Source organism: Strix uralensis, chromosome 15 (genome assembly GCF_047716275.1).
Source record: "Strix uralensis isolate ZFMK-TIS-50842 chromosome 15, bStrUra1, whole genome shotgun sequence".
Lineage (NCBI taxonomy): Eukaryota > Metazoa > Chordata > Aves > Strigiformes > Strigidae > Strix > Strix uralensis.
In genome coordinates this window covers 6,434,086-6,444,951 of record NC_133986.1, presented here as the reverse complement: position 1 = coordinate 6,444,951, position 10,866 = coordinate 6,434,086, and the positions used below count along the sequence as shown (strand labels likewise).

The 10,866-nt window shown below is 41.2% G+C and overlaps 1 protein-coding gene across 3 annotated transcripts in view; it reads right to left on the bottom strand.

Moving 5' to 3' along the window:
* Positions 1-5,943: 5,943 nt before the first annotated feature.
* The window catches only part of BDNF (brain derived neurotrophic factor), a 41,713-nt gene continuing 36,790 nt past the window's right edge, over positions 5,944-10,866 (bottom strand). For all 3 annotated transcript variants that reach the window (XM_074884457.1, XM_074884456.1, XM_074884459.1), the window contains exon 2: positions 5,944-9,803. In XM_074884457.1, the coding sequence (XP_074740558.1) occupies positions 9,042-9,782 (741 nt within the window). In that variant the 5' untranslated portion in view covers positions 9,783-9,803 and the 3' untranslated portion in view covers positions 5,944-9,041. The remainder of the gene's footprint in view (positions 9,804-10,866) is intronic.

The following is a 10,866-nucleotide window of genomic DNA, read 5'->3' as shown; positions in this document are numbered from 1 at the left end:
CAGGGGCTTTTCACATTACTCTGCAAGTGCAGAAATGCATTTCTGAGAAAGCCCACCCCAAATGAGACCTCAGTCTGACCACCCTCATGCCTGACCTCCAGCAATAGCCAACAGCTGATGCCCAGGATGGGGGTGGAAACCAGGCAATTTCATAGCAATTGCCTCCCAGAATCACTCCTCCACCAGATTTAATTCCAGGGACCTCCTGAGCTAAATCCTGATATTGTACAGAATGTTTTTTGCTAAGTTTATTCTCTATTGATTTATTGAGTTGCTCTTCAACCCTCCCACTAAATTTAGTAGACGCTGTCCTTTTCAAAGGCAGAATTAGGCTGTGTGATTAAGGAGAAATTACCCTATTTAAAGGAAAGAAAAATGAAAGCTCCGAGAACTAAGATTTACAGAGGTTTCCGGGCTTGCAGCTTTGTTCTGAAATGCCTCAACACATCACTGCGTAGGTGGTCATTTCAGTAATCTGGCACCAAACTGTAAATTATACTGTAGTTATAGCCCTGCGTAATACCTGACACATATTTTATTAGAGATGTTGCACCAATTCTTAGAAACTGTAGATATCTATTGTGTTATGAAACATGTAACAGAGTATCGTGGTTCTAAAGGGGTATTTATGATGTGACCATTGAGTACATAATGGATTGCAGACCCCTAAAATCATCTTGGGCTACAGTAACGCTTTATTTCAGGATCTTCTCATACTAACTTCCTGCCTTGAAAGTTCAAGCAAGGCTTTAGATCATCAGCCCATCCGCTGTATTATTTTCAGTGACAGGCAGGGCTAATTAGCTTGTATAGCTATTGTTTGCACTACTTTATCCTCATTATTTCTCCGACTTGCCATGCAGGCAACAATTATAAAGCTGTAAGGACATGCAGAGTTATGCCTGGAATCTCTGGCTTAATTTAGAGGAGGCACAGACAAGAGCAACACTGCTACTGCTAACCACGGATGCCTACCTGACAGATTTATGAAGAGATTTCATGTGCCCGTCTGGCTTTCCTCTGTGTCCCACGCTGCGCAAGCTGAATTTAACAGCTGGCAAATAGGGTCCTGCGGTCCCTATGCTTGCGAGGCTTACCAGAATAAAATATCTGAATATCGAGGCCTCAATTCAGAGTCACATGAAGATTTTTAGCTTTTTGGGAAACTGAAGGTAATGCATATTCTAAGGGAACATGCAAACCAATGCTTTCCCTCAATAGCCTGTTCTGAGTGTTTGCCCTAGTTTCCCCTTGGAAAACAAAGCTACTGTTTAGCACTTCAGGTGATGAATTTCCATTTCACTAGACAGCTTGTTTGCAACAAGATTTCTGAAAACAGGAGCGTGGGTTATTCCTCCTGAAGCACTAAGCAGAAACTACTAGTTGTCAGAATTTAAGCATGGGGTCATCTACACCGTGTCATGCCTTGCAGTGAGCTAACAAGAACTCCTGTTTGATACCTACTACCTCTCTAGTCAAACAATGTGTAGCAAGGCAAGGAGAGCTGGCTGCAGGCTGCCGTGCCCTGCCTTCCCAAGAGGAGGGTACCTTTTGGTTTCTGAAGCTGCATCCCCGCGGCCCCTCTCCTGCCGTGACAGCTCTCTGTGGGAGACCTGTGTGGCTCAGAGGTATGTATCAGCAGCTCTTAGCGAGACCGGATGAGCATGTCTGAACTTATATCCCTTGAAATGGGGAGGTGAGTACTCCACACCAGCACAGCTGGCAGCAAGGAGAGGAGATTTAAAGAAAGAAAATGATAAGATAATATGGCTGTTGTGAATAATTCAGCTGAAGCTGAGTGAGACTTTCTTGTGCACCTTTCAGAATTAAATAGCCAGACTACGGCATATCTAAGACTAATGTGTCAATCAAATCCAAGGGAATAATGGCCAAAAGATGTAACCACCTGGGAGACAATTTGACATTAGATGAAGCAAGCACAAGTCACCTTGTTGCTGCATCCCAGCATTGGCAGGCACCTTCTCTAAGCAGGGAGCTCTGCACCTACACCAGCACCAAATCCATTTGACTGTACCCTCTGGAGCACTAATTCCAACAGGGCAGAAAGGATATTAATTTACAAGGTGATGTAGTGAGGTTTTTTTATTTAAATAAATGTACTCCTGTTGTTCTCCAGACAAGTGGTGTTGCTCTGCTCTCCAGGTGGGCTGCACCACATGGGGATTCAAGGATAATGATTTTGCTTGTACCAAGAATAAAACAGGCCAGAGGAACAAAAAGAAAAAGTTGTCTGTGTGCTGTTTGTTCAAGTAAACATACTTCTTGTAACTAAGCAGCACTTTAGGTATGCATTTGTTGTTGCTTATTCCTGCTCCAAAAGGGTTGGCTGGCAAAGGTGGGGACGTTCATCCTGCTACAAAAAGGCAGCAGCACATAAGATGCTGTTGTCCCACATCACATCATCTATACTTCACTTTCAACAAAGCTCACTAGATTTGATCTTTTTATATTTCTCAAACCTCCTTTGCGTACATCCTTCAACTCAATTTTACAGCTGTACCAATCTGTGCATGTATTATGTGTGCTTGAGTAAGAGCAGAGCATAGAACCAGGAGTCAAATGGCCTCACTGGGCCGTTTACATGGATGTAAATGAAGTTGGCAGCACTACCTATTTTTGCAACACAAACATGGCTGCAAATACCTTGTATTGTCTTTAAATAATAGATTCTCAAAACTGGAGTCCAAATGTAGCAAAACTTCTATGAAGTACCATGCTGGGGTTAGAGCAAAAATGAGTCTCTCAGCAGAGTGGTCTTTAGTTAAAGGTCAGAAAAAATTATAATTGGAAACCTTATTAGGATAATTTAAAATACTCAGTGTAGATGCCAGTTGAAGGAATATTTAGTGCAGTAAGTACCTAAGCTCTTATTTAGAGTCTGAGTAGTTTTAAAGGCTATTATAACCAACATAACACAGTAGGAGAAGATAGTTTGGTTTATGTACATGAACTACAGCTTTAACTTGGAAATTCCAGTACTTTATAGACTTAAGCTAGACCAGATTGTTTGCTCGGGGTCTTTTTTTAATAAAGGGGAGGAGGGGATGGTATAAGGAAAGGATTATTTTAGCAAGGGGAAACATTTTCAGAGTTCCTGCTCTGGCATTCTTTACTGAGACCAAGGGAGTTTATTCAGGTTCAGAGGCAGATAAGGAAGAGCCTTGTTTCACCTTGTGTTAATGGTTAAGAGCAACACCTGTACCAGGAACTCAGGTTTCTGCTAGCTGGTACCAGTACATAGAAACACCTTTCTTCTCCAATACTTTAGCTCGGATTTCCTGAGCCTATTTTTTCCTTGCCATCTGCCTGGCCCTATTGGAAGGGCCTCCAAGTCCAGTCACAGCCTTCTGCAGTTGTGAGGTGGTACCAGTCCCAAGGTGGCGGACAGAACAGCCCACCGCAGCATCCCCCTGCTGTGTCAGGGGTTAAAGGCAGCTCCCTGCCTCTTCCCACCTCTTCCCTGCCTCATGGGTGCTTTGCCCAGCTGGTAGAAGCAGAAAGGAGGGATTTAGAGGAGAAGCCTTGTGGCCCTGTGCCAAATCCTCCTCCTCATCTCCTAAAAATCCCTGCATGAGCAAAACAAGCAACAGTTACACTGATGAGATCAGTGGTGTCTGCTGCAAGCCGACAAGGCTGAGGGCTCCCAGCAGCAGGGAAGCCCTCACTGTCTGCGTGGCCCTCCTGGGCACTGGGGAATTACTGGGAATTGCCACTCCTCAGTTCCCTCTGAAGGTTATTCCTATGGAGCAGGGACCTGCAGCAGCAGGTGGGGTGGCTGCAATCCTATATGGAGTCATCAGCACAGCACCTGCCTGACCAACAGAGACAGATCAGCAGTACCAATAGCTGTTTTACACCTACATAAATACATATACAGATTTGTGACTTCAGTATGGACCCCTGAGAGAACTGGGCAGGTTACAGACAGGTTTTAGAGACTCACCCTTGCACATTAAAGCAAAAACCAGAAGCTATGTTCTGTTTCCCTCAGCAGAGGATTGGTGCAGTAAAGAGCAGCTTACCTCCAAGTGCTTTCTGCCACCATCTAACAGGATGAGAGTTAAAAGACTTGGTTTCTAGAAGCATCTCAAATCCCACGATGGAATCCAAATCTTGCCTGGGAAAGTTGAACCCACTCATGCCAACTCCAGGTCTTCTTCTCCCACAGGTATCAAAAAAAATAAGCTATCAGTTTAACACCATTGATTTATATTAACACCACAGTCTTTGACTACCCAAAACGGTAGCAAGTGGTTAAAAAATAAATCCCCTTCAAAAAAAAAAAAAAAAAATTCAGAAAAATCTTCTCTTCTTCTAAAACACTTCCCTACAGAACCTTTTTAACTTTAAAATAGCTTCATAAGGTGAGGCTGTGGTGCTCTTTATATTTACTCCAAATAAGTGCATCCATTCCTTTTTAATTTTAATTGCCCTGCCAGAAGGTGTCTTCTCAACGAGATCTTAATTAAGAGAAGTGGCCTGTGGAAGCAGTGTATTGGATCCACCTGGGACAAATTGAAATAAATGTCCTCCTCCTCTCATTGCACTTCAATGTAGCCTTGATATTCTCTTCAAAAATCTTCTTTTACTGCTTGCTATTGTTTTCTGGCTGAGTAATTTAAAAGTCTAGCTATATGCCTTTATTTCTGCTCCAGGTGATAAAAGCTATAGAAATATCTTTCTTTTCACCTGCAGAGCTAGGATTCAGTAGAGCCTATGGATGGATAGTTAACTCCCGTATCTTCCTCTGTAATTCAAATATGTATGTTCAGGATGTCCATTTCATTCCCTAGGTACCTATGCCATATATTTAACATCTCTTTAATAACTAAAGCCACCTCACCCATCTCTGTCCTACCTAGGGGAGGAGACAGGGTCTGAGAGGAGCCGGGTCCCGCAGCCAGGAGCAGGTGCGTGGTGTGGTAATAACATGGCTCCGTTCTTCCATACACCAAAGATTTTAGGATCTGTTACTGCTTCCATTAACTTATTTTAAGGCAACAATAAAGCCAACCAATGTGCATGCATGTGTGTTTAATATAAATGATAATCTGCAGAAGCACCATTTCCTCGGTTCTTGTGGAGACATTGTTGGCGCTGGGCTCTCGAGAAATTTGCAGCAATGGAATTTTTTAAGGGTTTGGGTTTGTTCTTTTTTTTCCCCCTTAAGTTATATGAAAGTTTTCTATTCACCATGAAGATTTATTGATTGTTCTAGGGCTATGGGATAATTAAATATACAAAGGCTTGGCAGATGTAGTAGAGAATATTCTTTTAGAAATGCTGACAATATATTAAATCCAAGGAATTCCACTCCTAGTACTCTGTGGGTCATATGTAAGTTCAGTGCAGGGGATATAAATATACATGACACCATTTAAAAATCAGGTATATGACTGGACTACAGTTATCGAGTTTATGTCTCATTTATCCCTTAGTTACTAAGGTTAGTAACCCCTCCCCCTCACTTCCACTATGCTCATTATTCTACAGCTGACCAAATAATATATTTGTGTCATTCATGGGTTTTTAGTCTTATGAGGATTTATGTGCTAGAATTAAATGGAAATACGTTATTATTCTGCAAGTATCCCCAACTTTTATGGGAAGTAAATTCTTGCCACCCTCCCCTCCCAATGCTAACTGTCCAGCTATGAAACAGGGGGCTATCTGCCCTCCGAGTGAGATTTTATTGCTAAAATAAAGTAAAAATTGTTTTAAAACAAAGAACACACATCTTTATAGTAAAACTCAAGTTTGTTTTACAATTAGAGAAAAGAGTCACATGGTCCCCCAAAAAACCCCAAGTTTTATATATATATTTTGAAAATATATTTAAAAACATAAAAAACTCTATAGTTAAACATATATTATGTTAATCAGTACACTTAAATATAGCTTAATTATATTTACAATATGACGCAGTTGCTTTTAAATTTTAATGCCAATTTCAGTTTTTCTCAAAAAACATAAAATTATATAAATATACAATAAATATTTATGTTACACAAGGTGAATAATAGAGAACAAGGCCACAGACATTAACTTACAGTTGCAAGAGTCTTTACTTTAACACAGCACTAGGCCTGCTGACATGCATGATATACCTTTGTCACAAACAGACCACAGCAAGAGTTTAATTAAGTGACATGAAATAAAACCACCCTTCCCCCTGCCCCATCTCGGTTTTAACTAAAGCTGCCAAGCCTGTGACCATGGATGTATTAGGTCAGGCAGGTGAGAGCCATGGGACTGCAGTTTAATTGCCAGTTTCATATAGATTCATATATCAACAGGTATAGAATTGGCATACTGTGGGGAATATCACTTTAGGTTAGTTACAGGAGACAGTTCTTCTGTAGATTCTTGGCTCCATCCCTGCACCCGCACGGGCTGCCCTTGACCCCTCTGGGCCTGCCACCCCCCTGTTTTAATTCTGCCACACCAGCAACACCCTTACCTATGGCAGGTGAGGGTTTCTGAGTCAAGGATATAGCCATAATTTACTTTGGGAAAGGAGGAACCTTATTTCTAGCACGATTTATGCATTAACACTTCTCTCTTTTAAATTCAATTTATTTGAACTGGGAATTATTTTATTCCTCTATCTGAATTAGATTACTGTCACATCCTAGCTATCATTTCTTTTTCCAGTCTAGATGAGTGATCTGTTTGTATTCACTCATTAGCATCATCCTCTCCCCTTCCTAAGCAACTAATCCTGGTTTTGAGGGGAGCCACTATTACTCTGCTGTAGTTTAGGAATATTGCTGAGAACAGCTCCCGAGGCATATTTGGGTTAAATGTAAAGAATTATAGTACACATACTGGCCACAGCAAAATGAAATTACCTATTATACCAACATTTAATTTGCATGAAGAACACTTCAGTTGAAGCTTTGAGACATTTCAGTAATTTTTTTTTCATTTCTGACTTCTATGTGGGAGCCTGAATATTTGCAATTGATTGGGAAGGCTGAAGTTTGAAGTTCAAGTGGGTCACACAGCCCTCTCTTCTCACTCACGGTCCAGTGTGCATGCGGCCAATGCAAAAGTTTTTCATTGTACAGTTGGGATGGTCCTCCTTTGACAGTCAGTTATCCTAGGAAAGGGGAAGTCCTTTTACCCTAAGTAGAAGAAATCACTGATTTTGAAGTTGTTAGCTTCCAGCATAGGTTTCTACGAGTAGTGACATAAACTAGTGTTAAATATGCTCTTCAAAGAGAATTATTGTGGGGGAATCATATTTCAAATAAGCTTTGCCCAGTCCAGGTTTTTAATTAACTTCAACAGCAAGGCAGACTAATGCAGATTCTGCAGCATTCAGAAGTAGTTATATTTTGCAGTGTTTTCCTCTTTGTTCAGCTACTTTTCTTCATCTATAGGAATTACAAATATAGCATCTGCCTTCAGTGAGCTCACCAATGAGCTATTTCTGCCTCTCTGCCCACTGTAGTCAGTACAAGTGCTATGCACAGCTCTCAGGCTTACAACCTGCCTTTTTAGAAATACTTCTGTCAGGATAGTTAGAGGGGTAGCGTGGGGCTAAATACGTCTATTGGAACCTAAGCAATGTTATGCCACCTCCTCCAGCACTTGCTCTTCGCTCACTTTGAGAGTATTTTTTTAATGCCAATACTTGTTTCATAAAATAAGGCTGCCAGCAGAGGTAGAGCCACACGAACAGAAATGCTAATTGCTTTCAACTAGAGGCAGGGCTTCCTCCTGCCTCCTTCCCTAGCAATTTCCCAGGGCTCCTTCAGGCAGGGATGCCACAGTGGTTGGCACACCGCGTGTTGCTGGCCCTGCTCGGGAGGGTAAGGGCAGCAGGGTACAAGGCAAAGGATGCACAGGACCACATTGTTCAGTGCTGACTACGATGTGGATAGCCTTAGTCAACCCAAAACACTCTTACTTATCCCTGACCTGCCTGAGCTATTCAGTCCCATGATCAACCTGATTTCAGATCCACTATCATCTTTCTAGTCCCTTTTTTCTAGTCACATTCTTGTGGTGCTTCACCAAGATGTTTGATCCAAGCACAAAGTCTTTTATTACATGAAAATCATTGCTCTCAACACTCTATATAATAAATTTTATGTGACACCTCCAGTTGTATGGTAAGTGGAATACTTTAAAGATCACAACTAACATCCTTCCAGAGGGAAGAAAGGTAAAAAAAAAGAAAAAACAAACACAAACAAACATGGTATAAACAAATGCAGGTCTCAAAAGACAGCAAATAAAAAAAAAGAAAATAACCCAAAAAAGCATGTTGCCATACAGTTAAATAAGTGCTGCCTTTAAGCCTGAAGTTCAACAATGTGAAGTGGAACATCACCATTCTTTTTCAGTTACCTCTTTTTTTATTATTTTTTGTCAGTAGTTGGATTGCTATTGCAAACACCTTCACAACATACAAAAAACAAATTTGTTTTTAATCCAGAATAAGGTAATGATTTTTTTTTTCTTTTTCAATCTGATGGGAGTTCAAAAGTAAAAGAGAACAGTAAAACTATGACAACAGCACCTTGACATTGTTTTAATTCCAACGCTATCAGAAGTTAAAAGCAGTAAACAGATAATACTAACAGGAATAAAGATACTTACTGTCTAAAATGTAAACGGAATGTTTTGGTTCAATTTATTTTTCTGAAAGAGGACAGTTTATCATCAATTCACAATTGAAGCAGCATGCAATTTTATTCTTTTTTTTTTAAACTTTTTATATTTTCAATTCTTGGCAACGGCGACAAACCACAAAGTTATCGAGGAATGTAATGCAGACTTTTTGTTTGCTTGTTTTTCTTTTTTTTTTTTTTAAACTTGTGCGCAAATGACTTTTGTTCCCCTTCAGGTCATGGATATGTTCAATAAATAGATTGTGGAACCACTGTACTGTATAAACTTCAGTTATACATGCAGTCCATAAAATTATTTTTTACCGAATAATTTACCCTGTTATGTATATATACAAATAGATAATTTTGTCTCAATATAATCTATACAACACGAATCCACTATCTTCCCCTTTTAATGGTTAATGTACATACACAGGAAGTGTCTATCCTTATAAAGCGCCAGCCAACTCTCTTTTTATTATCCATGGTGAGAGCTCTCACGTAAGACTGGGTAGTTCGGCACTGGGAGTTCCAGTGCCTCTTGTCTATGCCCCTGCAGCCCTCCTTTGTGTACCCCTTGGGGTTGCATTTGGTCTCATAGAAGTATTGCTTCAGTTGGCCTTTGGGTACTGGGACTTTTTCCAGGACTGTGACAGTCGCCCCGGACATGTCCACTGCAGTCTTTTTCTCTGCTGCCGTCACCCACTCGCTCGTACTGTCACATACGCTCAGTTCCCCGCGGCGAGCTGGGTCAGAGTGGCGCCGGACCCTCATGGACATGTTTGCAGCATCCAAGTAGTTTTTGTACTCCTCGAGCAGAAAGAGCAGTGGGGGTTCCAAAGGCACTTGACTGCTTAGCATGACTCGGGATGTGTACAAGTCTGCATCCTTGTTTTCCTCGCTGGGCTGGATGTCCTGGTCCTCGTCTAGAAGCTCCTCTATGACATGTTCAAAAGTGTCCGCCAGCGATGTCAGTCCTCTTGAACCAGCATTGGGCCCATTTAGGCTCTCAAGAGTCCCGTGGGTCCGAAGACCTGGGTAAGCCAAGCTGCCTTGTCCTCTTACACTAGCTTCTTTCATCGGGGCAGCTTTCATGCAACTGAAGTATGAGATAACCATAGTAAGGAAAAGGATGGTCATCACTCTTCTCACTTGGTGGAACTGTTAAGGACAAGAACAAGAAAAACAAACATTTAACTTACAAGGGATGGAGTAATAAAAATTCACCTGAGTTGACATGAGACATTATGCATTTTCTGCAGAGATCTGCTGCATGCAGCTGCAACTCATTACTGGTGATAAAGCATGCTCTTGTCCAAGGGTGTTCTTTGATTTAGAGTTTCAGATAAAGCATATGCCAAAGCTTAGGCAACACTGATACCAGCAAATCACAGTTCTTATGTGTCAAAGTCTTTCTGTAGTATTAGATTAGATACTATGCGGACTCCTTTATTTATTGACCGATTACACCTACTTCAAGTAACAGCAAAAGCAGAACAGCTATTTAGCAATGCAGCATTTCAGCAATAAAAGGCAGCTTCATAAGCGTGAAAGGCAAGACTTCCATTTCAAGTGCAAATATTTGATTTTTAAGATCTCTCTATACCAACAATATTTCACCGTTCTATTCACAGAAAACTTAACAGCATCAGGATAAATTGCATTTGTAGTTTTAAAGCAACCATCAAAACCCAGGAAGAGGCCATACAATTCTGAGGTCTCAGCAGGTCAATTCGTCATCTAAAAGTAGAAAGTATGTATGCATAAATATAGAACAAGAAAATGGTCCGGGACAGTATACTAAATTTGAGCTGGACAGATTGCTTACATCATGTGAATGCCATGGAACAGACCTGCTGGATTACAGAACTGATAAGAGCTAGACTGAAATGACAGTACCAGACCACTGTACCGTACTTTCCCAGAGTCCCATACCACCTGTTCTCAAGCGGGCAAAGCATCTATTGAAACCCAGTTAAAGCTCAGAGCCCAGCATGAAAAACAGAAGCACAACCAGCCCTACTACCATACTGAAACACAGCAGTTTGCCCATTTCTCTCGCATTCTGCTGCAAGTTCTGGCACATGTGGGGCCATACTTTGAGGCTTATGTGCATGCTTGGCTCTGTCCTCATTGAGCATGGAGGGGTAGCACCAGGAAAGAGTGCCGGTAAGAAAACTCCTCGCCGGGCTTGGAATCAGCACGACTCATTTCTATCAGCACT